Below are 27,492 nucleotides of genomic sequence, written 5' to 3'. Positions count from 1 at the left end.
GTGGCCAGGGGTATTGTCTGAGGAGGCGGAGCGTCGCCTCGAGCGGGGTAGTGGGTGGGGCGAGGCTGGGGGCGGAGAACGGCCCTTGGACCTGGCAGGGGTGGGGCGGAGCGCAGGAGAGGAGCCCTGAGAGGAGCCAGGGGCCGGGCGGCCAGGACCAGGCCTTGTGCAACCCAAGTTCCTCTGACCGCTGGGTCTGGGCAGAGCAGGCCAAATCTGTCCTCGGCCTGGCAGCTGCGAGTGCGCGGCCCCAGCGTCCGGAACCTGGCGTGGACACCCGGAGCTTCCCTTCCGCCCACGCGGGTTCGGTCCTGACGCTTCTTACCCGGGGCGTCCGCTTCGGGAGGGTGAGTGCCTCCACTTGCCATGGACCCGGGGGCTTGGCAGGCGCAGTTCCCAGAACTCAGCGCTCTCTCTTGGCGGGGTCTGCAGGCTGGAGAGGTCTCTACTGATTTTCGTGTCCCAGCCAGAGTGGACTCCCTGGTCCCCATGGTTCCTCCTACCGTGGCCCATTGATCCTTTCAGAATCAGGATTTTACGGACCTCTTCCTAAATCCTGCCGAATGCAAGGCCTGGTTATAACAGGCTCCACTAATCTGCTCTCAACGCTATTACAAGTGAGGAAATTTACAATCGAGACAGGGAGGCTAAGATCTGTTCGTGAAGGGGGTGCCAAATAACGCCAGCGCCCCACAGCTCGCCCTTTGTCCAGTACATTGTGGCAGTCTGTGACAAAACCTTTAAACATCAGCTTCTTTAACCTTTAATTTCCCTTAAAATATCAGCAAAAAAAAAAAAAAAAAAAAATACATGAAAAGGGGCATGTATTAAATAACATATGCTTCTAGCAGTGCTGTTTATAGTTCTGGACATAACCGAAGTGCCCAGCAATAGAGAAACGGTCACAAATGGGCATGCAGACGGTGGTGTAGGTACCTAGTGAAATGCTATCTACCTGGAGTGATAGGCACAGAGCTTGTCAGTGTGTTAGAGGCAAACATACAACAGCTTCTGGATACTGATTAAGAAGTAATGCACATCAACAATATCAGCCTATTGATGGAGTCTATGTAGTTTAATATCCGTGTGGTTCTTTTCTGTTGACCTGGATAAGTGCATAATTCCTATCAAAGGGGGAGGATTACTGCTGTGGAGTGGGGTGTAAGGAAGGGGAGTGAGTGGGAATTGAAGGGCACTGGACAGCAAGTCCAAAGCCTGGCTCGAATGTTTTATTTGGAACAAGTAACTTCCTGAGCCTGTTTCTTATTATGAACAACTTGGAGAATTGTAGGAGAGCAGGAGTCACAAACTCAAATGCCTCAAGTGTCCAGGCATGTGATGTGAATATGTAACTGGGCCAAGCAAGCAATAGGGAATGGTGGGAGCTGGGGATACAGAATACATGTCCTGCTAGAGGCATTAAAATTAAATAATTTCCCCCCAACCAAAATTGTTTTGGGCCTTCATCTTAAGAAGTTCAGGGTAAGTTATTATATGAGTCTGAAGTGACACTGATAACCTTTTAAAAAGTAATCAGGACATATCATTCCTGCTTAAGGCACTCCAGTGGCTGTCTTGTTATGCTTAGAATAAAGTCCTCCCCGCCCCCCCCCCTCTGACCCCGCCCACCTCTGACTGCATTGCCCACCAAAATTCTTTGTTTAACCACAGGCTAGTCAAACAGGGTTTATTGAATACTCTAGGTCAGTTCCCAACTCAGGCCTCTTACCAGTACTTGCTATTCTCCCAAGGTTTTACATGGCTTGGTCCTTATCATCATTCATCTGTGCTTAGATCTTTCTATCCTAAAATATTAAACACACTCCGGCCATTTTATCTGCTAAAGTACTTTATTTTCTTCCTTCCTTCCTTCCTTCCTTCCTTCCTTCCTTCCTTCCTTCCTTCCTTCCTTCCTTCTTTCCTTCCTTCCTTCCTTCCTTCCTTTTTCTTTTTGGGGGGATCACCATTTATTTAATATATTTTATATTTTTTATAGTGTTACAGATATCTTCCATTCTCCTCCCCCTTTGCCCCCTCCCCCCAACCCCTACCCAGCCTCTCAGGTCACTGTATAAGTTCTTCGGTTTATCTCTTCTCGTTCCCCCAATCCCACATTGAGGTATGTCAGTCTGTCCCATGCCTCTATGCTTCGGGTCTTATTTTGTTGGTCAATTCATTTTGTTCATTAGATTCCACAAATATGTGGTGAGATCATGTTATAATATGTCTTTTTCAGATTCTTATTTTACTTAACATAATATTTCCCAGGTCCATCCATGCTGTCCCAAAGAATAAGAGATTCCTCTTTTTTTACAGCTGCATATTATTTCATAGTATAAATGTTCCACAGCTTTTTTTATCCATTCATCTACTGATGGGCACTTGGGCTGTTTCCAAATCTTAGCTATTGTAAATAATGCTGCTATGAACATAGGGGTGCATATATTCTTTCTGATTGGTGTTTTAGGACATATTCCCAAAAGTGGGATCGCTGGGTCAACAGCAGTTCCATTTTTAATTTTTTGAGTAAACTCTATACTGTTTTCCATAGTCTCTGAACCAATCTGCATTCCCACCAGCAGTGAACTAGGGTTTCCTTTTGTCCACATCCTCACCAGCACTTGTTGTTTGTTGATTTTTTTTTTTTAGATATATTTTATTGATTTTTATACAGAGAGGAAGGGAGAGGGATAGAGAGTTAGAAACATCGATGAGAGAGAAACATCGATCAGCTGCCTCCTGCACGCCCCCTACTGGGGATGTGCCGCAACCAAGGTACATGCCCTTGACCGGAATCGAACCTGGGACCCTTGAGTCCGCAGGCCGACGCTCTATCCACTGAGCCAAACCGGTTTCGGCTGTTTGTTGATTTTTGATGATAGCTGTTCTGACAGGTGTGAGGTGACATCTCATTGTGGTTTTAATTTGCATTTCTCTGATGATTAGTGACTTTGAGCATTTTTTCATATGTCTCTTGGCCATTTATTTGTATGTCCTCTTTGGAGAAATGTCTATTCAGGTCTTCTGCCCATTTTTAAATTGGATTGTTTGTCTCCCTTTTGTTGAATTGTATGAGTACTTTATATATTTTTTATATTAACCCCTTTTCAGAAGTATCATTGGAAAATATGTTCTCCCATGTTCTCTCTCTTTTCATTTTAATGATGGTTTCTTTTGCAGTGCAGAAGCTTTCTATTTTGATGTAGTCCCATTTGTTTATTTTCTCTTTACTTTCATTTGCCCTATGAGATGAGTCTGTAAACATATTGCTACATGAGATATCTGAGATTTTACTGCCTATGTTCTCCTCTAAGGTTTTCATGCCTTACATTTAAGTCTTTTACCCATCTTGAGTTTATTCTTATGTATGGTGTAAGTTGGTGGTCTAGTTTCATCTTTTTTCATGTGTCTGTCAAGTTTTCCCAGCACCATTTGTTGAAGAGACTGTCTTTACTCCATTGTATGTTCTTGCTTTCTTTGTCAAATATTCATTGACTGTAATGGAGTAGATCAATTTCTGGGGTCTCTGTTCTGATCCATTGGTCTATATGCCTGTTCTTGTGCCAGTGCCAGGCTGTTTTGGTTATAATGGCTTTGTAGTATAGTTTGATATCTGGTATTGCGATCCCATCTACATCATTCTTCTTTCTCAAGATTGTTACAGCTATTCAGGGTCTTTTATGGTTCCATATAAATTTTTGGAGTATGTGTTCTAGCTCTGTGAAGTGTGCCATTGGTATTTTAATAGGGATTGTGTTGAATTTACATATTGCTTTGGGTAGTATAAACATTTTAATGATGTTAATTCTTCCAATCCATGAACATGGTATATGCTTCCATTTATTTGTATCTCGCTCTATGTCTTTTTTCAATGTTCTATAATTTTCAAAGTACAGGTCTTTTACCTCCTTATTTAAGTTTATTCCTAGGTATGTTATTTTTTAGTTGTTGCAATGGTAAATGGGATTGCTTTTTAAGTTTCTCTTTCTGAGAGTTCATTATCTACATTAATAAAAGAGAAATATGCAAATTGACCATACCTCTGTGATGCCTACCAGCCAGTCAGGAGTGAGTATGCAAATTAACCCAACAAAGATGGTGTGTTAATTTGCATATGCAGGCGCAGAGCGAAGACTGAAGGCTCCGGCCTGAGCGAAGACTGAAGACTGAAGAGGCTTGGCTTCTCCACTGTAGCCGGAGCGAAGGCCTGGGTCCCGGGTGCCAGAGGAAAACTGGTGCCAGCAGCCAGGGGAAGGAAGGCCTATTGCACAAATCTTCATGCAACAGGCCTCTAGTTGGTATATAAAAATGCCATCGATTTTTGGAGGTTGATTTTGTATCCTGCTACCTTACTGAATTCATTTATTAAATCTAGTAGTTTCCAGGTAGAGTCTTTAGGATTTTCTATATACAATATCATGTCATCTGTAAATCATGACAGTTTTACTTCCTCCTTTCCAATTTGGATGTCTTTTATCTCTTCTAATTGTCTAATTGCTGTGGCTAGGACTTCCAGAACTATGTTGAATAAGAGTGGTAAAAGCAGACATCCTTGTCTTGTTCCTGTTCTAAAGGGAAATGCTTTTAGTTTTTCCCTATTGAATATTATGTTGGCTGTAGGTTTGTCATATATGGCCTTTATTATATTGAAGTCTGATACCTCTATTCCATTTACTGAGAGTTGTTATCAAAAAAAGGATGCTGGATTTTGTCAGATGCTTTTTCTACATCTATTGATATGATCATGTGGTTTTTGTCTTTCAATTTTTTATGTGCTGTATCACATTTACTGATTTGTGAATATTGTACCAGCCTTGCATCCCTGGAATAAATCCAACTTGATCATGGTGTATGAGTTTTTTCATATATTGCTGGGTTTGATTTGCTAATATTTTGTTGAGGATTTTAGCATCTGTGTTCATCAGGGATATTGCCCTGTAATTTTCTTTCTTTGTAGTGTCTTTATCTGGCTTTGGAGTTAGGTGACATATTTCAAATACCTTTTGGAAGAAGGCCCCTCAGAGGTTACAGTGATCTTGCTCTTGCTTCTTTCACTGGTTACAATGCCTCCACCAAATTTCCCAGCTGTGATTCTGTTTGCTACAGGGTGGGGCAGTCACTGGTGAACTTCAGAACCCACTTCTTTTTCTGCCCATTCACCACCGGCTTCTTCACAGGCGCCCTGGCCTCTCATGAAAAGCCTTTTGCTGATCCATTTGCATGTCTTTCACAAAGTGGTGGTGTGGCCTGGAGCCACTACATCAACCTCACCTCCTTGTATCCCCACCTCCCTCAAGTGTTTGTTTTTTCTCTTCTAGGTTGTTGAGGCCTGAGGAGAGTGACTACATCTGAAAGCTTGGGGCTCACCACTCAGAATCCTTCTTTGCCCAGGATTAAAGCAAACCTCCCTTTTGACCTGTCAGAGAGAAATCCATCTGCCTAGAACATGGCAGGTGACTATTAGCTATGGGAGAGTTAAACTTTTCTAAATTAAAATTTTAATTAAAAGTTGAATATGTTGTTAGAAAAAATCTAAATAACACTGAAGTGTATAAAACTTGTTTATAACGTGGATCACTATCTGGAATTACTTTATTTTTTATTTTCTTACTTATTTTATTGTTTATTTAAATCCTACCAAAATATAAGTTCCTCCAAAGTAAAGGCCATGCTTATCCAATCTCTGGAATGATCCCAGGGAATAGTAGATGCTCAATAAATAGTTGCGTGAATGAGCCCCCTGGGTTACCACAGTTAAAAATTCAGTATGACTCCCCATGTTTACTTGTCTCCCTGCTCATGACCCCATTCTGCAACATCTTTTTCTCTCTCAATAATCTCTATATATAAAAGGCTAAGTGTCTGTCCAACCAGTAGCTATGACATGCACTGACTACCAGGGGGCAGATGCTCAATGCAGGAGCTGCCATGACGTGCACTGGCCATTTAAAAATAAACGGCACCACGGACCTGGCACCGATAAACCAACACTCGGCTTCTCCCAAGTGGGACACAGGCCCTGCCACCACCCTGTAGCGACAGCCCACCAAATCACAGCCAACACTGCCAAGACCCCATGGTGAAAAATGTGGCCTACAGCCCAGCCCAGCCCAGAAATGGTCGCTCTGGGCTCCAGGTCATGATGTCACATAGCAACACCCAGCTTCCTTTCCCTAGCAACTAGCCTCCTTGGAGTTTCTTCAGCCCAGGAACATGACTTGCTCTATAGCCAGGTGCAAACATTTTACACTTTAACCAAATGTTTGTGAAGCATTTTCACATGCCTTATCTCATTTGATCCTCACAGAAGTCCTGGAGTAGGTAGGAGATTTGGTAGAATCCTATTTTCTTTTCATTAGCCAGAAAACGGAGATTTAGAAAGTTAGAAACTTGACCCAACTGAAAAGAATTAAGAAATGGTGAAACTTGAAAATGACTGTAGGTTTTCTTACTGCATAGAATATAGTCAAACACTGCTACAGTTAAATATTTTACCCTTTGTTCTCCCTGCGTGATCTACAATAATAATCTGCTTCGTGTTGATATTTACTGCTGTGTTGCTGACAATTACCTGAAAGAGAAGTTGGGGTGCTTGACTGGGCTGGAAAAAGTTTAGCTAAATCAGAATGCAGTTCTAATTAAGCAAATTTATCCTATATAAAAGGCTAAGTTGACTCGCGCATGTGCGATACATATAAAGCTCTCGCTGGTGCCAATCGCACTCGTGTATTTTGATCTGTCATTGTCAATCGTAAATTTGGTTGACACTTCTAATATAGAGAAAGGGCGAATAGCGATATTAAAATATTTCTTCTAATTAACTTCCTTTCATTGTGCATGAATTTGTGCACTGGGACACTAGTATAACATAAAAATCTTTTAATTTCAGAACATAGAGGTACACCTTACACATGATACTGTACATTAGGGTTTTCCACCTCAGCACTACTGACATTTTGGGCCAGAAAACCCTTTGTTTTGTGCAGCATCCTTGGGGCTCTGTCTATCAGATGCCAGAAGTTCCCCTGCATCCCGCGCCCCCCCCCCCCCGCACCCCCTACACCCCCTGAACCCTCCCAGCCATGAAAACTGAAAATGTCTCCTGGGAGACAATACTGTCCCTAGTTGAGAACCATTGGTATAAATATTTGTATCCATTTTCCTGTGAAGCCCCCAAGTAGAGTCCATTCATGACCAATGAGTCTGAGAAGTTAAAGTTTTTTAAAAAGTAAATCATTAACTCATGGAATTTAACCTTTATACTCAGTGGAATGCCCCAAAATTGTTTGCTTCAAACTAACCTTTGTATTTTCTCCTTAGGGACCTAAACTGAACATTTTAAATCAAAAGTTTAAATATTTAGCCTTAGGCTTTTCCTGGGAAATTTTAAGCAAATCACCAGAGCTGCCTCTTGCAAAAAAAAAAAAAAAAAAAAAAAAAATCAGAGTATAATTTCAAGTTATCTTCTAGCAAGGACAATACTGCTTCAGGAGCTATTGGTAATAGTGGCACAGCCAGGACCCGTAAGACCTGACTCTTACACTTCTTGTCATCTCACCACCAACAGCTGGGCTCCTTACGGCCCTGCCTTCCCTGTAGTAGTACTAGGAGTCCAGTGTTTCATATCTTGATTAAGTGACATTTCTCTGGGTCTGGAGGAAAGAAAGCAAGACTGTATGTCAGTAGCTGACACCTGCCCACATAGGGTTAGCACAAAACATGAGTCAGGGAGCTTTTTATTTCAGAGTTTAAGAACAGGGCTTCAGCTTCTCAGAGGATAACCAAGCTAGATTGGGCTTTCAATGAACTTGGTTGTGTGAGTTTTGACCAATCATAATTGGACCCATTATATATTTGCATATTAGTAAACTCAAGTACCCAAGAGCTATGCTAAAACCTCACCCACTGAAAAGGTTGGTATTTCTTGCTTCAAATGCTGTAATGCTCCTACACATGTCATTTCCATTTTAGTCTTTTTAATTTTGACAAAGAAGAATTGCTCTTTAAGAGAAATAATCTCTTCTCTGGACTTAGGTAAGAAAGTGCTTATCGTTTATGCGCACCAGGAGCCCCAGTCTTTCAATGGCTGTCTGAAGAAAGTGGCTGTGGAGACCTTGAGCAAGCAGGGCTGCACCGTCACCGTGTCTGACCTCTATGCCATGAACTTTGAGCCAAGAGCCACAAGGAACGATATCACTGGTAAGTCATGGGACACAAGCTGTATCTTTTAAAACTTCCTCCTTTGTGTGTGTGCATTTTTTTATTGAGGCTCAACTGATAGAACATTAGTTTCAGCTTTATAGTGTAATGATTCAATATTTGTATGTATTGCAAAATGATGACCATAGTAAGTCCAGTTAACTCTCATCACCTCACATAATTACAAATTCCTTTTCCTCATGATGAGCACTTTTAAGGTCCACCATCCAGCTACTTTCCAATGAGCAATATAGGCTTATTCACTATAGTCACCATGCTGTACATAGCATCTCCATGACTTACTCATTTTATACCTAAAAATTGTACCTTTGACCCCCTTCATCTGTATGGCCCACTCCCCAATCCCTGCCTCAGAAACCCACTAATCTGTTCTCTATATCCATGAACTCACTTATTTTTGTTTGATTTTTGGTGTTTTGTTTTTTTGTTCTTTTTTTAAAATATATATTCCATGTGTAAGTGAGATCATACAGTATGCATCTTTTTCTTTTTGACGTATTTCACTTAGCATAATACCCTGTAGGTCCACCCATATTGTTGCAAATGGTAAGGTTCCATTCTTTCTTTGTGGCTGAGTAATAGTATTCCATTGTATATATACCACATTTTCTTTATCCATGTGTTCACCGATGGACATTTAGGTTATTTCCATGCCTTAGCTATTGTAAATAATGCTATAATGAACACAAGGAGCCTATATTTTTTCAAATTAGTGTTTTTGTTTTCTTTGGATAAATACCCAGAAGTGAAATTGCTGAGTCATAAGGTAGTTCTAGTTTTAATTTTTTGAGGACCCTCCATGCTATTTTCCATAGTGGATTCACCAGTTTATATTCCCACCAATAGAGCACCAATAGGGGTTCCCTTTTCTCCACCTTCTTGCCAACACTTGCTATTTCTTGTCTTTTTTTATAATAACCATTCTAACAGGTGTTAGGTGGTATCTCATTGTGGTTTTGATTTGCATTTCTCCAGTAGCTAGTGAAGTTGAACATCTTTTCATGTACCTGTTGGCCATTTATATGTCTTCCTTGGAAAAATATTTATTAAAGTCCTCTGACCATTTTTAAGTCAGATTATTTGTTTTCTTACTTTTTATTTTTATAATTTAAAAAAGTTTTAGAGAAAAAAGTAACCATTACACATAATATACAATTCTCAAGTGGAGAATTCCACAGTGCAAGTTTGCTTACCATCCCGTGGACACCAGTTTCTCTGGCCCTGAGGTAATAAGTGTTACCCATTTTCTCACTATCCATCCTAGGACAGTCTGTGCTATATAAAGCAATTACAGGTATATTCTCCACTTTTTAAAAAAATGGTAGTATATTATATCCATTGATTTGCACATTTCTTTCTTTTACTGCTACAAACTATTCCATTGTTTGGATGTCATAGTTTAATTAGCCCCTACTCAAGGGCACTTTAGGTGTTTTCCACCTTTTGCTGTTATAAACAGTGCTGTAGTGAATAATCATCACCACATGTGTTGTCCTACATATGCTAGTAGATCTAATAGTGGAATGGCTGGTGGGAGGAATGTGCATTTTTAGTTTTCATAGGTAATATCAAATTGCTTCCCATAAATGTTGAACCAGTTTATACTCCTACCAGCAATGCTTACAAGTGCTCATTTCCTCACTGTCTCCAAAAGTGTTACCAATTTTTGAAAATTGGGAATCTGACAAGTGAAAAAATTGGCTCCTGGTATAGTTCTAATTTGCATTTTTCTCATTATAATAAGTGAGTTTTACTATTATGGGGAGGGATAAATTTTCCTTTGTCCTCTGGTCCAATAAATATGAGACAGATCAACAAGAGAAAATAACAAAATTCAATTATGTACATATATACATATGGGAACCCAACATACATGAGAGGTTCAGAGACAGAAAGGGAAAATGCAGTACACATGGCATTCTGAGCTAAGGATGAAGTAAGGCACCTTGGGGCTTCAGAGGGGACAAAGGTCATTGCAAGATGATAAGAATAGCAGGTGTTTAGTAATTAGAAGTTTACCCTGCCCTATAAAAAGTTATTTCTGCTAATAACACTTATTATTGGCAAGGCCCTAATTTAAATTCTTTCAGGGAGAAGTAAAAGTTGTCTGTGGGCCAGCAGGGTCTCAATTGCCTTCAGCTCAAAATAATTCACATGGCAAGTGGCATGTCTGGGAGAGGCCTGTCCTGAACCCCTTCAGTCTCCCCATTAAAGTTTCCTGAGAAGTTCACTTTTCAGAAGGTGGATTGGTAGATTGTTTCAGTTCTCCTTAAACCAGACTCAGTCTTTTTTTTTTTTTTTAATATATTTTTATTGATTTCAGAGAGGAAGGGAAAGGGAGAAACATCAATGATGAGAGAGAATCATTGATCGGCTGCCTCCTGTGCGCCCCCCCCCACCACTGGGGATCGAGCCCACAACCCGGGCATGTGCCCTTGACTGGAATCGAACCTGGGGTTCTTCAGTCCCCAGGCCTACGCACTATCCACTGAGCCAAACCAGCTAGGGCCAGACTCAGTCTTGAGAAAGAGTTTATTTAAACAGCTGTGTCTCATTTCAGGAGTCGGTGATGCAGATGGGTTCCCAAAGTTAGGCCTTTGGTCTACATCATCAGGTATTTAGCAGAGGCATCTCTATAAGAACAGAAGTTTTGGTTAGTGATTGGAGCAGACTGTAATCCCAGGTTCTGAGTTCAGAAGATAGGCATCAAGAAGATTTCTAGATGTCTCGCTCAAAGTATCTACGTACTCTGGGCTTCTCTTGTTCTCTTTCTAATTCTTTAAGTTGTAGGGTTAAAGGTTTTTTATTAATTTTTTTTTGTTTTTTGAGGTAGGCCTGTAGTGCTATGACCTTCCCTCTCAGCACTGCTTTTGCTGTGACCCAGAGACTTTTGGGTTGTTGTGTGTTCATTTTCATTGGTTTCCAGGAAGTTTTTTATTTCTTTCTTGATCTCATGGTAACCCAGTCATCTTTTTTCATACTTGCTATATCTTTATTCATGTTGTTGATCATCTTTGCCATCATTATTCTGAACTCTATGTCTGATAAATTTCTTATGTCCATTTTTTTTTAGCTCTTCTTGAGAATTCTCTTGTTCTTTCATTTGGGGCTTGGTTTTTTTGTCTCCCCATTTGGCTGCCTGTTTGGGTTTGTGTCTATGTATTATGTGGATCTGCTATGACTCCCAATTTCTAGTACAGGACAATGTTAGACACTGAGACTTTCTCTGAGTACCGTTTGGAGCAATCAGCAATCCACATCTTGTGGCTCCCTCTGCTGGGGCTTTGTGCCTTTGGAAAGGACCAAGATGTGCACCAGGGTCTGCTTCGGGCCCAAAAGAAGATCAGGCAGAGACTCAGAGCCCACAGAGATCTTCCTCTGCCTTCAGTTCAATTAACACTCAAGCTTTATTAGCCTCAGGCTATCAACATCAGGGTGGTGATAGAGGTCTTCCAACAAGGTGGGGCAACTGCCTTCCCCCAGGCAAAAACTGCCTGGATAGCAAAGATCCACTAGAGAAAGATGTCCTCCACAGCGTGAGGTAATGACAGCGTATGAAATCAGGTTGTCTGCACTCTGAGCTCCAACCCCAGAGCCCCCAACTCTGGACTCTCCTCACACAGCTCCAGTCCACTCTGCCCTCCCTATGCCAAAGCCCAAGGTGAGTGGCTGCACACAAATTTTTTTGTATTTGCCTTTTAAGAGGGTGTCTGTATTTCTAGCTGCCTCTCCCTGGCCGACAGCAATCCTACTGCTATTAACAGCCAGATGTTCTGTGAGCACCTTTCTCAATTCTGGTTCTCTGTTCTGTGGAGCCTAGCTTGGCATTTAGACTCAGGGTTCTCATTGGGAACTCCCCAAAACTGAGATATCTCTCCATACCTTCAGCTGCTGTCTGTGAGGGCTCAGCCAGCCCTTTCGCCCCTCCACACTTCCTACCAGTCTTTATGCAGTCTCCACTTTCTGTCCTTGGTTATTAGGGCTCTTTCTGTCCTTGGAGACTCTGGGGTTGGAGCTCAGAGTCCTCAGTTGATTTTTCTGGGTGGTTTTTCTGTATTTTAGTTGTATTTCTACTTTGGTCCTGGGAGAGTATCAGTGTAGCTTCCACTTACTCCACCACCATTTTAGAATTCTCCCTTTCCTTATTGATTTTAAAGAGCTCTTTATAATTATAAAATTAGCATTTAGTGTAGGATATGAATTGTAAATACATTTCCACCATTTTTTGTTTGTTTGTTTTTTACTGTGCCTCTTGGATTATCTTTTTTTTCCATGCAGGATTTTATTTACTTTTAATTAGTTGGCTTTTGATCAAAGGGCAAACTTTCTAAGATCTGGATTTTGCATCATATATATATAAACTCTAAGTTTATTTTTTTTTAAGTTTTATAATTTCTTGTAGTATTTTACAGATTCTACTTTTTAAAATTACAAACTTTATCCATTCAAAATTTATTTCAGTGTATGATGTGAGGCATGAGTCCAAGTATTTCCCAACTATCTACTCAGTTTTCTCCTCACCATTTATTGCATGATCTAACTATTTGCTCTGATTTAAAATGCCACCTTCACTGTGATCTAAATTTCCACTTACATTTCACTCTATTTTCAACATAACAAACATTCAAACCTTTAGAGAACTTTTGTGAGTTTATTTGAGCCAAACTGACAACAATTGCTGGGAAGCAAAATCTCAGTGGATTGGGAAAATGGCAGTTTTACCACTTATTTTATGCATTAGAATCAAAGGGCAAGATGTAAGGGGTTAACATGAAATTCACTGGTGATGGATTAGGGAAGTGGGAGAAAACAATGCAGAGAAATCTCTAGGAGTGGATAAAAAGTAAAACGGATAGACAAATACTTATTTTACATTTGTGGGTATGGGATAGTTAACAGTCAATAATAAACATGATAACAAGAACAATGAGAGAATTTATGGTCTCTGCCCTGGTACTGTGGTTGTGCCAGGAGGGGTCAGAAAAAAGGGAATAAACCTTGACATTCCAAAGGCATGTCATGGTAGATGCAAAAAGACACTAGACAGGCTCAATCAAGGTCAAAATTGACCTTTGTCACAGAAGATTCTAGCCTAGGACATGACTTGCTTTTAGTTAGAATGTTTTAATTTCAGACCATCCTATGTGATTACTTTTGGTGTCTGAGTTTATGAGGCCTGCAGGCCTTGGCTTAGCTTGTCTGGTTAAGTATGTGGCCCCTTTTCATCTACACTACTTTATAGTTTCTCTTTGTTTTCTGTCCATGACTTGTTTATTTTCTACCACACAACTTTATTTATTTTGGCAAATTTAATATATGATAGAGTTATGTCACCCTCATTTCCCTTATTTTCTATTTTTACTTTACTTTTTCATTAAATCTTTTGAATTAGGTTTCTAGATTCAATAAGTAACCAGATGATATTTTAATTCAGATCCCATTAAATTTACAGATGAGCTCTAGCCGGTGTATCTCAGTTGATTAGAGCGTCATCCTGTATGCCAGAAGGTTGTGGGTTTGATTCCTGGTCAGGGCATATACCTAGTTGTGGGTTCAATACCAAGTGGTGGTACGAGCGGGAGGCAACTGATCAATGTTTCACTCTCACATCATTGTTTCTCTCTCTCTCTCTCTCTCTCAAGAATCAATTAAATAAGTAGATAAATTTACAGGTGAACTTTTATGATGCCAATTCTTTCTATCTGAGAAAATTGTATGGCTTTTCATTTGCTCATGTCTTCTTTACAACCCTCCAGGTCTGTTGACAAGTTTTCTTTATAGAGATCTTACCTGATTCTTATGGACTGGTTTTTGTTTCTCTGTGTAGAGAGGATTAATCTTGGTATATACCTCTGCATCCACGTGTGTGTGTGCATCCAACCATTGCTCATTTACTTACTATCTGTGGTAGTTTTCAGGTGATGCTCTGTGCCTTTCCAATATACAATCACATAATCTGCAAATAAGGATCATTTCACCTCTGCTTTTCCACTATTTAATACATTAAACTTCCTTATGTTTGTAATTGCATTAATGAGATCTCCATATTTAGTATTTAGTACTGAAGATAATAGCTGACGTCCTTGCCTCTCCAGGTCTTTATTTTCTATTAATAAATCAATCAATTATTATCACATACTACACTGTACCCAGAGTCAAGTAAGCTTAACTTTCTGGTATGGATCCTTGTAGACCTTATTCTAAATATAAAAAAAAGTTTTTATTGATGTATATGATTAGAAAATCTATAGACACAGATATAAATACAACCATTGTTACTTGCTTTATTCCCTTAGAGCATTCAGAAGTCTTTTTCAAGATTATGTAGCATTCCCCGGTATTGTTATCGGTGGGGAGCTCTCTGTTTTCTTGCCTATTGCTGGTGGGAGTAGGATTCTGGCAATGTCATGAGTAAAGCAGTTTTCTGAGATTCGCATGGGAGAATTAGTGTTATTTATTTGCATGGAATTAAACACCTGAGTTTCCATGGTCCCATCTCCATCCATCCCACCAAGGAAAAACTCCAGTCTTGTCTTCAGTGGGGCTAGAATTAAAGCCAGTGTTCAGAGTTTCCACACCATATTTGCACAGTCCAATCAAGCTAGCTTAGTCCTGTATGTGTGGGGTCCACACAGCCATGAGCCATATGGCTTCTGCAGTCCATAGGGTATGGAGGGAACAGGGGCAAATGCAAGTAAGCAGGAGCAAAGCCAGAGGAACCAGAGAGAGAAAATTCCTTTGTTTCAGGAATTTTGTATTCCCAAAATTTTCTAAGGCTTGCAGTGGCTCCACCCTTCTGGCCAATTATCTTTGTTCCCAGATTAGATTGACAGGCAAGTACTTTCCCTACATCACCCTGACTCACTGTGCATGCACCCATCTTCCCTTTCGTCCAGTCCCTTCCCCCAAGGATCTGCAGGGAATGGGCCAGTGGTTCCCTGGAGAGTGTGAAATTGCAGCTTCCTGGTGAAGCAGCCCATGCTTGTAATGTCTGGCCTTCCCTTTGCTCCTGTCCTGTTATTAATAACTAGCTAATGACAATGGTAACAGTAAGTATTATAACTTACCCATTCCTATGTTGATTTATATTTATGTTGCTTCCAACTTTTATTTCAAGCTATGTGTCAGTCTTTCTTTTATGGCTCTGGATTTACTTCTTGCTTAGAAAGATCTCTTCACACCCACACTAATAAAAACTATTGCTTTGATATTGTTGGGGAGGAAAAGTTTTACTCTCCCCTTCTAAGTTCTTCTAGCTGGTCTAATAATTAAATTGACATGAGACAGATTATCAGGAGAAAAACAAATTAAACTTCTATTCTTCCCATATACATGGGAGAGACTCAGGAAAAGTGAGTAGCTCTTCAAAATGGCAGAAGCCAGCACTTTAAACACCATCTTTAGCTAAAGGCAAAAAATGACGTTGGGGGTGGGGAGTCAGTTATGAGAGGTTACCAGGAAATGTTACAAGGCTAGGATTGTGCAGACTTAAGTTGAAACCTTCTCCATGAATAACAGTTTCTAGCGATGTAGATGTCTTCCTCTTCCTGGTACAATGAGGGATTTTCTCTTACAAATGTAAGTGCCCTAACACTGCCAAGGTAAGATTGTCCATCCTGTAGAAAATTTTATATGTTTATTTGAACCCAAACTGACAACATTGCCAGGAAGCGTTCTTAGATACTCCTGAGAATGACAGTTTTGCAATTTCTTTTATGCACTTGGAATTAAAGGGAGAATGTAAGTGATACCATTATAATAAACCCAGTTGTTAATAACTGGAAAGGAACAAAGAGGAGACCAAATATTATAGGCATGCCCTGTAAAGTCTGGGTGACATAGGGAAGATACTTACTTGTCAGTCACACCTGGGAACGGGTCATTTGCCAAAGGAGGTGTGGCCACTGAAAGCAGGGAAAGATTTAAGGAACTTAAGCTCCTAAACAAGGGAGTTCTCTCTCTTGCCTCTTGTGCTCCAGGCTTCCAGGCTCTTGTGTTCCTGCTCTCTTGCATGTGGACCCCACACAATGGGCTGATGGACTGTAACTAACCTGTTGTACCAGTCTAGCTCCACTGTGGAAGAAAAATTTTGGACACTGCCCTTGCTTTTAGCTGCTGAGTCACCAGCTACACCTCTTCTAGGCCTAGATTAGAAATGGGACTTTAAGAAACGGAGGGATGGCCCTAGCCAGTTTGACTCAGTGGATAGAGGGTTGGCCAGTGGACCAAAGGGTTCTGGGTTTGATTCTGTTCAAGGGAACATGCCTGGGTTGCAGGCTTAATCCCAGTGAGGTGTGTGCAGAAAGCAGCTAATCAATGATTCTCTCTCATCATTGATGTTTCTACCTCTCTCTTCCTCTCCCTTTCTCTCTGAAATAAAAATATATTTAAAGAAAAAGAAAGTCAGGGATGAAATTCCATGCAAATAAAACTTTCTACCACAGAAAATTCTGCCCCTCCCTTAACTACCTGGAAGACCTGAATTAAAGGCCTTGCCCATAATAAGAGATTAAAGGTAACCTCCTTTGACCTATCTATAGGGCAGTTACCCTCCTAGGGTTCCCTGTCAATAATGAACCTTATGCAAAGAAGGCACTCAATATGTGTTTTTCGAATAACAGTGAAATGTAGGTAGATTAAAAGAGGTGGCAAAGAACACTGAAGTTTTTAAATTGTGAATCTATTGAAGCACTGTGGGTCCAGTTCTCCTCTTGGCTCTTCTCCAAGCGACCTGGAGCTTGCTGGCTCATCTCCAGACCCCGAGTGCGCAGTGGTTCAAACCTGCACCTTCATCCTCCCACCTCTACTGCCACTTAAGGCTCTGGGGCATTGAACTAGACTCTGGCCTCTCTTTAGTCTCAGGTTCCCCGTTGGTAGTTGGGAATTATACCCATCTCACCAGGTTGTGAAGATAGAGAAGGTAGAGTGGGTGGAGCACTGCCCCTGACAATGTAAAGGGTAACCTGTGGCTAATACTGATGAATGCCTTCTGATGAGTCATTCTAGTTGACACGAGCCCAATTAAAGTCAGAGATCAAGATACCTCATCTTTCATCTTAGTTGCTGTTGGGTAGTACTTTAAGTTCTAGCCGTGAAAAACCTCCTCCCACCCATTGCTACCATCTCTAGATCCAGAATCCCCCACCCCCCAGGCTTGTTCTCATCCCCCTGCTGCTATAGGAAGCTTTTCTAAATCTAAATCACAGAACTTATTTTTTCTCTTCTTAAACCATATGGCTCCCCATGTGCAGGAAAAGCTTAAGCTCCTTAGCAAAACTCACAAGGCCAGAGGCCCATCTGCAGACATATCACACGCATCCCTACTGGCTTTCCACCCGAGGTCCTCAGATGTGCTGACCTGGTTGGCAGTCAAGTGCCTTGTGTCTTTTGTCCAGAACATCCTTCCACTTCCCTCTAGTGTTCCAGGCTGCCTGGTAACTCCTGCTCCATTTTGAAAACCCAGTTCACAAAGCCCATTCCCAGAGATATGTTTGCTAACCCACCCAAACAGAGCTGGTGACTGCCCCTGAGGGCCACCACTGTACTTAACACACACCCAGAGTTAGAGCACATGCATCTTGACTCTGTGACGTGAGGCTGATCTGGCTATAGCTCTGGACTGAGCTAGCTGACCAATTCTGTTTTGTATGTTAATCATTTGGTTAGTTATTTCACTACTTCTCCTCCTGGACTTTGAGTCCTGGAAGGTAAGGACAGCAGCTTCCTTTCTTTTTATTCCATAGCCTGGGTCTCAGTGACTATCTGGTGACTTGCTTTGGGGAGTCCAGGGTAAATGACACCAGTGGAATTGGCCTGGATGGCTGTGGATGTTTCCCTGAGAGTGAGAACATTTGGCCTCTTCTCTCCAGGTGCTCTCTCTAACCCCGAGGTCTTCAGTTATGGAGTGGAAGCATATGAAGCCTGCAAGAAGCGGTCTCTTACCAGTGACATAGTCGATGAGCAGAAAAAGGTTCAGGAAGCTGATCTAGTGATATTTCAGGTTTGTTTTCCTCTAATTATTATAATGAATTAGATTCATTCTATTGATGAACTCTTTCCAAATATTGGATTTCATACTTCTAGAAGTGGTGTTGATATTTTCAGCACATTTGCACACTTATTTATGCCTAGTTGGGTAAGGAGATCCATATAGCCAATATTACTCATTCAAAATCCTGACCCCCAAGTAAATAGAAGTATTTTGCCTTTAGCCCATTGGTCCAATAAATGTCTGATTGGGCATATCGTGTTGCTTTCATTTCCCTCTTTTCCCCACCCACACAGGCAGGGGCTAGAGGAAAACCAGCGTTATCTATACCAGCAGGTCACATGCAGCTCCTGCCTTAAATATCCTGATCATTAAGAGGAGAATCTATTGTTTTCTGCCTCTCATGGGTTGCCTCACCCGCCCACCATCCCTGTATTTCATTCACAAATCATTCCAGGGCCAGGATTTACTTCCTAAAGAACTGGCCCAAGAACTGGCCTACCTCATCAAGGCCACTCCCTGCCACAGCTAGAAGGTTTGCAGTCAAGGATGTGACCCTAAGCTTGGCAACAATATAAACACTTAGTCTTTGGGAGTCATTGGGGTAATGGAAATACAAGTCAAACTAGAGAAAAAGGGGAATTTATTCTTAGGGCCCTAGTCACCTGGGTCTCCTGGAACCCAGGACAGAGGGTGGCAAGGGACAGTGGAAACAGAGGCTCTTCTTTCTCTGAGTCTCATCTGTTCTCCACCTGCTGGCTCTGTCCTCCCCTGGCTTCACACCAAGGACGGGAGTCTCTAGATCCAGAGTCTCCAAGATGGAACTGATTGGTCCAGATTGTCTGCTTCCCAACCCTGGTGCAGGCAGGAAGTGGGAGAACAAGGCCACCGCTTTCTGGCCAAAGGATGATGGGGCTATAGCAACTCTGGCCTCAGAACCACAAGCAGCTCTCTCGGGTCAGCTGACCATTCATGGAACTGCATAGCTAAAGCAAGCCAAGGCCTCTTCTTTTATAATGGTTTGTTTTGTTTTATTTTGTTTTGTTTTAACTGTATTTTTATTGTTGAGATGACTAAGTTGTTTTCTTACTCTACCCCATGTCACCTCTCTTCTTCCACCCTCCTTCTCACTTCCTTATACTTTACCAACAGGGTCTGCATTGTTGGTTTATTTGTTTCATTCAGCGTCACTCCTGCTGTTACCATACACATCTCACTCTTCACTGAGCAGTTGCTCTGTTCTGGATCCTCCCTCACCACAATGCTGTGAGCTAGGAAGTAGGAGTAGCCCTATTTGCAGATTAGGAAAAGGAGGCACAGAGAGGTTAAGTAACTTGCCAATATCACACAGAAGTAGGTTGTGAAGTTTGGATCAGTGCAAGTCCCGGGTCTGAGTGTGAGTTAGAGTGAAAACATGTGAAGCACAGGCCCCCTTTCACCTTTAGTAACTGATTCTTGTCTGTGTCCATCTCTGCATTGGTGGCATTATTGGATATAGTGTCAGGGCTTCCATGAGAACATGAAAACTTTGGGGAGATCTTACCACTGGTGTGTGGGATCTGAGGGTAAGGCTTTAGTTTGTGTCAAACCTGAAGCTTCTCAGAACCTAACTCAATCTGATTTCCAGATGGCAGCAGCTCCCCCCAGGCACACAAAGAGGCAGAATCTATTTCCACAGCCTTCCTCATGTCCCTTCCATTATGTCGGCCACAGACTGCCGCCACAGATCCGAGTCTAACAGAGCTTCCGAGCGCCTCCCCGTCTGCTTGGGGTCCAGCGTAAGGGGGCTGTCAGTAGGGGATGCAGAGCCACCCGTGACAGCAACCAGGACCATTGTCCACTCTGCCCCACCCCACTCCACCTTCTCAAACCCACACTGCATGCCTCACCCTGAAAGGGAAGAAATGTCCTCACTTGTGCTGCCCCGTGGGTTACACTCGCCTGCTCCGTCACCCTGCAAGAGGGCAGCGGGATTCCTTCTGCGTCACCAGATAGACTGAACCACGAAGCCTAAGACAACCACAGCATTCGTTTGTCCTTGGTGTTGTCCCCAGTTCCCGCTGTACTGGTTCAGCGTGCCGGCCATCCTGAAAGGCTGGATGGACAGGGTGCTGTGCCAGGGGTTTGCCTTCGACCTCCCAGGCTTCTATGATTCCGGGTTTCTCAAGGTATGTGCTGGGATAAAGATGACTATAGAATGAGGGAGGGACAGAGTGCATCTCATCGAGTTATATTTCTAGTTTGCTTTTTTAAAAACCAATATTGATTGAGCCCCAACTATGGGCAAAGAAAGCTCTGCGCTGCACGTGGGTGAATGAAAGCATTGATTCTGAAGCCTTGGAGCTTTGTCTCTCTAGGCAGGGGCACAGACACAGCCACAGTGCACTACGTGTATGGCTGTGAGGGCCTGAAGCTTTTGCTAGGAGGGTGGTGTTGTTGCTAGAGAAATTAGTGGGCCGGGTGCACACGAGTGGGAGTGGGGTTCTTGCATACCGCTGAAATGGGTATTTTCAGAAGACCCCCCAGGTCAGTGGTCGGCAAACTGCGGCTCGCGAGCCACATGCGGCTCTTTGGCCCCTTGAGTGTGGCTCTTCCACAAAATACCACGTGCGGGTGCGCACGTACAGTGCGATTGAAACTTCGTGGCCCATGCGCAGAAGTCGGTTTTTGGCTCTCAAAAGAAATTTCAATCATTGTGCTGTTGATATTTGGCTCTGTTGACTAATGAGTTTGCCGACCACTGCCCCAGGTGAATGAGATGTGGTAAAAAGCTTTACTAGCATGGAGTTACATTCCTGGGGTTGTAAAGTCTGATGCCCCTTAACCCAGTCCTGAAAAGGGGGCAGCTGAGGTTCCAGCAGATCCAAAAGCAAAGCCAGTGTCCAAAGTATCTGTTCCATGTTGCAGCTGGGTCCAGTTCAGCATCAGTTAATTAAATTCCATCAGCCTATAGTTTGGGTTCCACATGGCCGTGAGCCACATGGGTACAAGGAAGGACACTCCCTGCAACAGGAGAGCAAGGAGCCCAGTGCGCCAGGCAGAGAACCAAGAGAGCATGCACCTTTGTGCAAATGTTTAAATATTCAGGTTTCATGTCCTCGCAGTGCCCCACTCATTCTGGCCACTTACCTGTTCCCAGGTGTGACTGACAGATAAGCATCTTCTCACATCATCCAGACTTTACTGGGCATGCGTCCAAACTGCCTGTGTCCAGTCCCTTCCCACATCAATCAGTGGGGAACAGATGTGGAGAATGTTAAGTTAGCAAAGCTGTATAAATGGCATGCCTCTATTCTCTAGTCTTCCCTTTACTCCTTTCCTGTTAAATAATAATCAGATTATAACATTGGTCTCAAAGTGGGCCACGTGCTGCGCAGCACTGACTTCGAGGGGGCAGGTGGCTCTGCTCCCCTCACAGTTCATCTCTCAGAGCTTCCCATAGAAGCCGGTACATACCCAACACGTGGTAGCTCTGAATTTCTTACTAAAATACACGATGATTAAAATTCTAAAAGCTTCAGAAAATAGTGCATATAAGGAAAACACTAAGTCACAAAGATCCAGCTTGGACCAGAAGTGATGCTAACATTTGCTGAGTGGTGCCATGTGTGAGCATGGCCTGGCCTGGCCTCCTTCAGCCCCCAACCTCCCAGCCCCTCAGGTCTGCACCCGCCTTACCCACTTCTCACCTGCAGCGCTGAACCCACCTTCTGGCAGGAGTGGGGAGATCAGACTGTTCCCTCTGATTGCTCCCTCCCCGCCTCCCATTGGGGGCAGCTGTCACCTGCAGCTGGCCTTCCTGGAAGTGGGAGTGTTACAGTTGTCCCTCCCCAGATGCCCCTCCTGGTCATTGTAGAGCTCTGTGCTGGAGTCACAGTGACATTTGTCTCCTCCTCTGGGGTTCACATGACACATGTGCTTTCTCTTCCACAGGGTAAACTGGCCCTCCTTTCCATAACCACGGGCGGCACGGCCGAGATGTACACGAGAACTGGAGTCAGTGGAGATTTTAGATACTTCTTGTGGCCCCTCCAGGTAGCCATTGCACTGCACCCCACCCCCTCTCCCCACAGCTTCCCCAGGTGCAAAATAAGATGGGACCGAAGCCTGAAACCCAGATCATTTTGACTCCATCTGGATACAGGAAATTATAACATTTTACCCTTTTTAATTTTTTGACTTAGCAGCACTGAAAAGGTTGGCCAATAGGGCCAACACAAATTACAATGACAGGCTGCAATATTGTTTGGGTGGGAGCTAGGAGAAGCCTGGTTAGCTGGAGTCTGCTCTGCAGATAACAGGATTGCCCCGGCGGGGGGTCGGGGGAACCTGGGCAGGTACTGAGCCCACAGAGCTATAGAGTCCTCTGCAGGCCTTGCTGCTTGCTTAAAGGCAGCATTGCCCTTCAACCCTGGCGAGAGGTGTCAGGGCCTGGCATTCCTGACAGCCTCACGCCCCCCACAGAGGAGGTCCATGGAGCCCGGGCTGTGCCTTCTCCTCAGAGCCCCTCACACAGGTCCCCAGGATTCAGGCCCTACTGTGTGCGCACCACTGGGCCCAGGGGCCCCAGGAATGGTGGTCTGCAAAGGGGAAAGCAGTGGGCATGGCAGGTTCAAGCAGGTTGAGGGGAGGAGCACAGAACTGCCAAGAGACTCCGTAACTGAGATGGGAACGTTCTTCCACATTGTTATAAGGCATGGTTGTCCAGGGAGGGGTGATCACATATTTAAAAGTTTGTGAGCTCACTTTTAAAATGTGACGGTGATGTGTGGGCCTTTTGCCTCCCACCAACCCTGGTAGGGTAGGCCTGGACAGGATGTGGGTTTTAAGGGAAGGAATGCAGAGGAAAGAGAGGGATGTTTCTAGGAAAGAAAAAGTGGTCTTCTTTGAAAGGAGATGATACAGGGATTCCACTTAGTGATGCTCTGAGAAGGAAATGATAATTTATAAGCCTTAACGTCTTTCTTCAAAGCCAACTGGTCTCTCACGTGCCATTGTCCACACTTAAATTCTTCTTGTTTTTAAAAAAAACTTTATATTTTTTCACTTTGTAAAAGTGCATAACAGAAAAAAGTGAGACTATAAAATACAAAATTACAAAGTACTCTTAATTTCACCTTAAAAATAATCATTCTTAATAATCTATATTACTAGGTTTATTATATTTATTTTTTTCACATAAATGGTATAAATGTTGCTTCAAACTTCTTATTGTTTTTATTTAATACATATCTTGAGAAACCTTCCAGGGTGGCACATTATAGCTAGAATAATCTCATTCTAGAATAATCTATCATATAAATGGATACTAATTTGCTTAGTCAATCAAAACCATAAAGTTCAGTGTCTGAGTCAGTAGCAAAGATCAATGATCAGAATAGAATTTGGAACTTCTTGTTGCCCAGAATTCTTCAACTCCCCGGTAATAGCATCCTAAGGTCACAGGGCACTTCGTTGTTTTCAGTTACCCAGTAGCATTCAAGGTTTTCAGTTGTGTTTTTGAAGTTTTATTTCATGCCATATGCCCCTTTAATTATCCACCTGAATGCCGTGTAAGGGTGTGGCTTCCGATCAATTCTTTGGTTCTTTGTGGCTGTAGCATGGCACCTTGCACTTCTGTGGATTTAAAGTGCTCGCCCCCCAGATCAGTTTTGCTCCTGAGACTGCATCAGAAGAGGAAAGAAAGCAGATGGTGGCATCTTGGACCCAGCGGCTAGAGACCATCTGGAAGGAAGTGCCCATCCCCTGCATGCCCCCTTGGTACTTTGGGCAGTAACATCATGTGAGCAACACACTAGGAGATGCAAGCGCACGGGAAGAGAAGATGCTGCTGTAATAAAACTCAATTACAACAAGTTCACTGGATCTATTTACTGAGGTGTGGGAATGGGTTTCTTAAGAGGGTTATGCAGCCAGATCCAAAATTTCTCTAATCAGCAGGTCCTATTGAATTCTATTCTAATACCATTTTTCACCCAGGCTTGCTTTCCTTTCTGATATCTGTCCCTCTCCCTATATTCATTCTTCATGGGTAATGTTTTCAGATATTCCTCTTCACATTAAGCTGTATTTGTTAATTTGTATTTGTTTTATTTTATAACTTGCGTTCCTATTTTTCTCATAGGAAACTTTAATCTTTCCATAGCTAGTGTTTTAGTGCTGTTTGGACTTACTTCTTCCATCTTTTTTTTTTTTTAACTTGTATTATGACTATGAGTTTTAATTGAACAGCCATTTAAATTATATTTAAAATCACTGAGTGCTAATTACAATGAAAATTTCCAAACAATAGTCTAATGGCTTCCTATCATGATGCATGTGTTCATGTAGCACCACTAATAATTACCCCCACAGAGTAGGCACGGGGAGATAGAAGTGTTTCCACAAAAACAAGTTATAGAGATTCAATCTCCTCCTCCTCCTGCTTCTGATCTTCATCACCATCATCATCATCACCTCTGAGGACAAAGCCTCTGCTTGTGGACAGGGCCCTTCCTTGTTGCCAACACCCCTGCAGGCCCCTCACATGGGACTCGGCCTGCACTCCTCACTGGATCCTCCTCATCAAACACCACCTTGTTGGCATCTTCATCTTCAACAACTGTTCACCTGCATCCTCTTCCTCAGCATTGTCAGACCCTCTCCATCTGCATTTTCTTCCTCCTCTTCTCTATCTGATGCATCATCCAATATGTTTTCATATTCACCTTCTTCCTTTGCATCTGGATCTTCACACTCAGCACTTTTCTCCTCATTCTCTCAGACCCATTATCCTCAGACTCTAAATTTTCAGGGTCATTTCTCCTAACTTTCAACACCATTTTCTTCTAATTATTTTTTGGAGCCATCTTTTCCAGAGCAGTCTTCAGATTCTCTTTCCAAGACATCTTCCTCAGACCTTTTTGGGGCCATCCTCCTGTTCAACTTCCTTTTCAGGGTCTCCTTCAGACCTTTTGCAAAGCCTTTCTTGTCACCTTTTTTTTTTTAATCCTCACTTGAGGATATGTCTTTTTAAATTGATTTTTTGAGAGAGAGAAACATCAATGTGAGAGAGAACATCGATTGTTCACCTTCCATATGTGCCCTGACCAGGAACCAAACCTGTAATCAAGGTATGTGCCCTGAGCAGGAACCAAATCCACAGCTTTTTGATGCATGGGATAACGCTCCAACCGAGGAGCCCAGCCAGGCTCCTCGTTATCTTTTTACATATATTTTTATTGATTTCAGAGGGGAAAGGAGAGGGAGAGGGAGATAGAAACATCAATGATGAGAGAGGATCATTGATCGGCTGCCTCCTGCACGCCCCCTACTGGAGATTGAGCCTGCAACCCGGGCATGTGCCCTTGACCGGAATTGAACCCGGGTCCCTTCAGTCTGCAGGCTGATGCTCTGTCCACTGAGCCAAACCAGCTAGGTAGGGCTCGTCATCGTTTTTTGAGGCTCATCTTTTTAGGTTCTCTTTCCTGACCCTTCTCTGCAGACTTTAGGAACTGCCTCCCTCAGACTCTCCTTTGGGGCCGTGCTCTCTAGCATTGTTTTCAGAAGCATCTTCAAAATCACCCAATCTTCTTTTTTTTTTTTTTCTCAAATATCTTTTCATATATAGTGTATTTTTAAGGGATTTATTCCAGTACTTATTCCATACTCAGACATTCCATTGTCTATAATTAGAATGCAAGTCTTAAGAACAACGTATTAATTTGCCAGTAATCTTAAATAATGTAGCATAGCATTACTTTTAACATGTCTCTGTTTCAGATTAAGTTTAAAAACTCAAACAGCAATTTTCATTATCAATAAAAAGTTTTGAATTTTTAAAAAAGGATGCTAGCCTGGCCAGTGTGGCTCAGGGGCATGCAGGAGGCAGCCAATCAATGATTCTCTCTCTCGATGTTTCTGTCTCTCCCTCTCTGAAATCAATAAAAATACATTAATTTTAAAAAGGATGCTACATCAAGCTATTTTATAATTTAAGTATTTCTATTTATAAAACTGCTTTGGAAGCTTAAGGTTTGAATCTAATCTATTTGCAAAGGACCTAAATAGACACTTTTCCAAAGTAGACATACAGATGGCCAAGAGACATGAAAAAATGCTCAAGGTCAGTAATCACCAAAGAGATGCAAACTAAAACTACAATGAGGTATTACCTTATACCTGCCAGAATGGCTACCATCAATAAATCAACAAGTGCTGGTGAGGACGTGGGGAAAAGGGAACCCTCGTACACTGCTGATGGGAATGCAGACTGGTGCAGCCACTATGGAAAACAGTATGGAGTTTCCTCAAAAAAGTAAAATTGGAACCACTATTTGGCCCAGTGATCCCATTTCTGGGAATATATCCTAGACCCCCAAAATGCCAATCAAAAAGAATATATGCACTCCTATGTTCATAGCAGTGTTAGTTACAATAGCTAAGATCTGGAAACAGCCCAAGAGCCCATCAGCAGATGAGTGGGTAAAAAGCTGTGGTAAATTTACACACTGGAATACTATGGAGCTGTGAAAAAGAAGGATCTCTTACCCTTTGAGACAGCATGGATGGAAGCAACCTGAGTGCCTGTGATCAGGGTTCACATTCTCCTCATTCCAAATGATAAAGAATGCCGTGGCCATCCACCAGGCCGTTTTGATGGCAGGAGTCACCAGCCGTCATCCATGTCTATCCCACATCAGTTGCTGTTTCTCCTAGTGGCAACAGCCTGATTTTCCTTGGGGAATCATGCCCTTTGGTCAAGTGTGGTTTTCATAAGGGTCACACCTCCTCAGTACCAAGGAGTGGCACCTGACAAACTTGACCAATCATTGTCCCGGGCCCCAGAAAATCCAAGCCAAGCAATGAGATGAAACTCAGGAACTCACTGGCCTCCTGGGAGAAGAGGCTTCTTGCTTCTGCACTTAGAGCCATGACTAAGTTGTTCATGGACCATGACAGTGAGCACTGCCCCGAAAATGAAGCCAACCCTGAGAAAAGCTCATCTAAACTATATAAAGAAGACAACTTCCTAATGACATTTTTGAACACCTGGAGCCATCCTTGCTGAAGCTGGAGTTTTTTCTTTAGTTCTTTAGTCCTGCAAGGCAATATGTTGCTGTTTTTGCTTAAATGGTTTCATAGTAACTGAACAATCCTAAATAATTCAACCAGCACAGTTTGTATCTACATGGAAATAACTACTACAGTGAAAACAAAACACAGATTAATTTTGTAATCTGAGTATAATGATATAAAAATACAAATAGAGCCCAGCCGGCGTGGCTCAGTGGTTGAGTGTGGGA

The 27,492-nt window shown here is 42.5% G+C and overlaps 1 protein-coding gene across 4 annotated transcripts; it reads left to right on the top strand.

The window, feature by feature from the left end:
- NQO2 (N-ribosyldihydronicotinamide:quinone dehydrogenase 2) lies at window positions 1–26,149 on the top strand. 4 transcript variants are annotated; one of them, XM_080656536.1, is made up of 7 exons: window positions 13–347; window positions 5,319–5,453; window positions 8,035–8,199; window positions 18,090–18,220; window positions 20,263–20,376; window positions 22,142–22,243; window positions 23,808–26,148. In XM_080656536.1, the coding sequence occupies exons 2-7, from the start codon at window positions 5,447–5,449 to the stop codon at window positions 23,982–23,984; spliced, it is 696 nt and encodes a 231-aa protein (XP_080512662.1). In that variant the 5' UTR covers window positions 13–347; window positions 5,319–5,446; the 3' UTR covers window positions 23,985–26,148. The 4 variants fall into 4 exon arrangements, with proteins under 4 accessions (XP_080512663.1, XP_080512662.1, XP_080512664.1 ...); XM_080656538.1 differs by having other exon boundaries at window positions 45–347; window positions 8,067–8,199; window positions 23,808–24,491; XM_080656537.1 differs by lacking the exon at window positions 5,319–5,453 and having other exon boundaries at window positions 1–347; window positions 23,808–26,149.
- Window positions 26,150–27,492: the final 1,343 nt, after the last annotated feature.

Source organism: Plecotus auritus (genome assembly GCF_963455305.1).
Source record: "Plecotus auritus genome assembly, chromosome: 2".
NCBI lineage: Eukaryota > Metazoa > Chordata > Mammalia > Chiroptera > Vespertilionidae > Plecotus > Plecotus auritus.
Note: the sequence above shows the minus strand (reverse complement) of the source record. Positions and strands in the feature narration are given on the sequence as shown.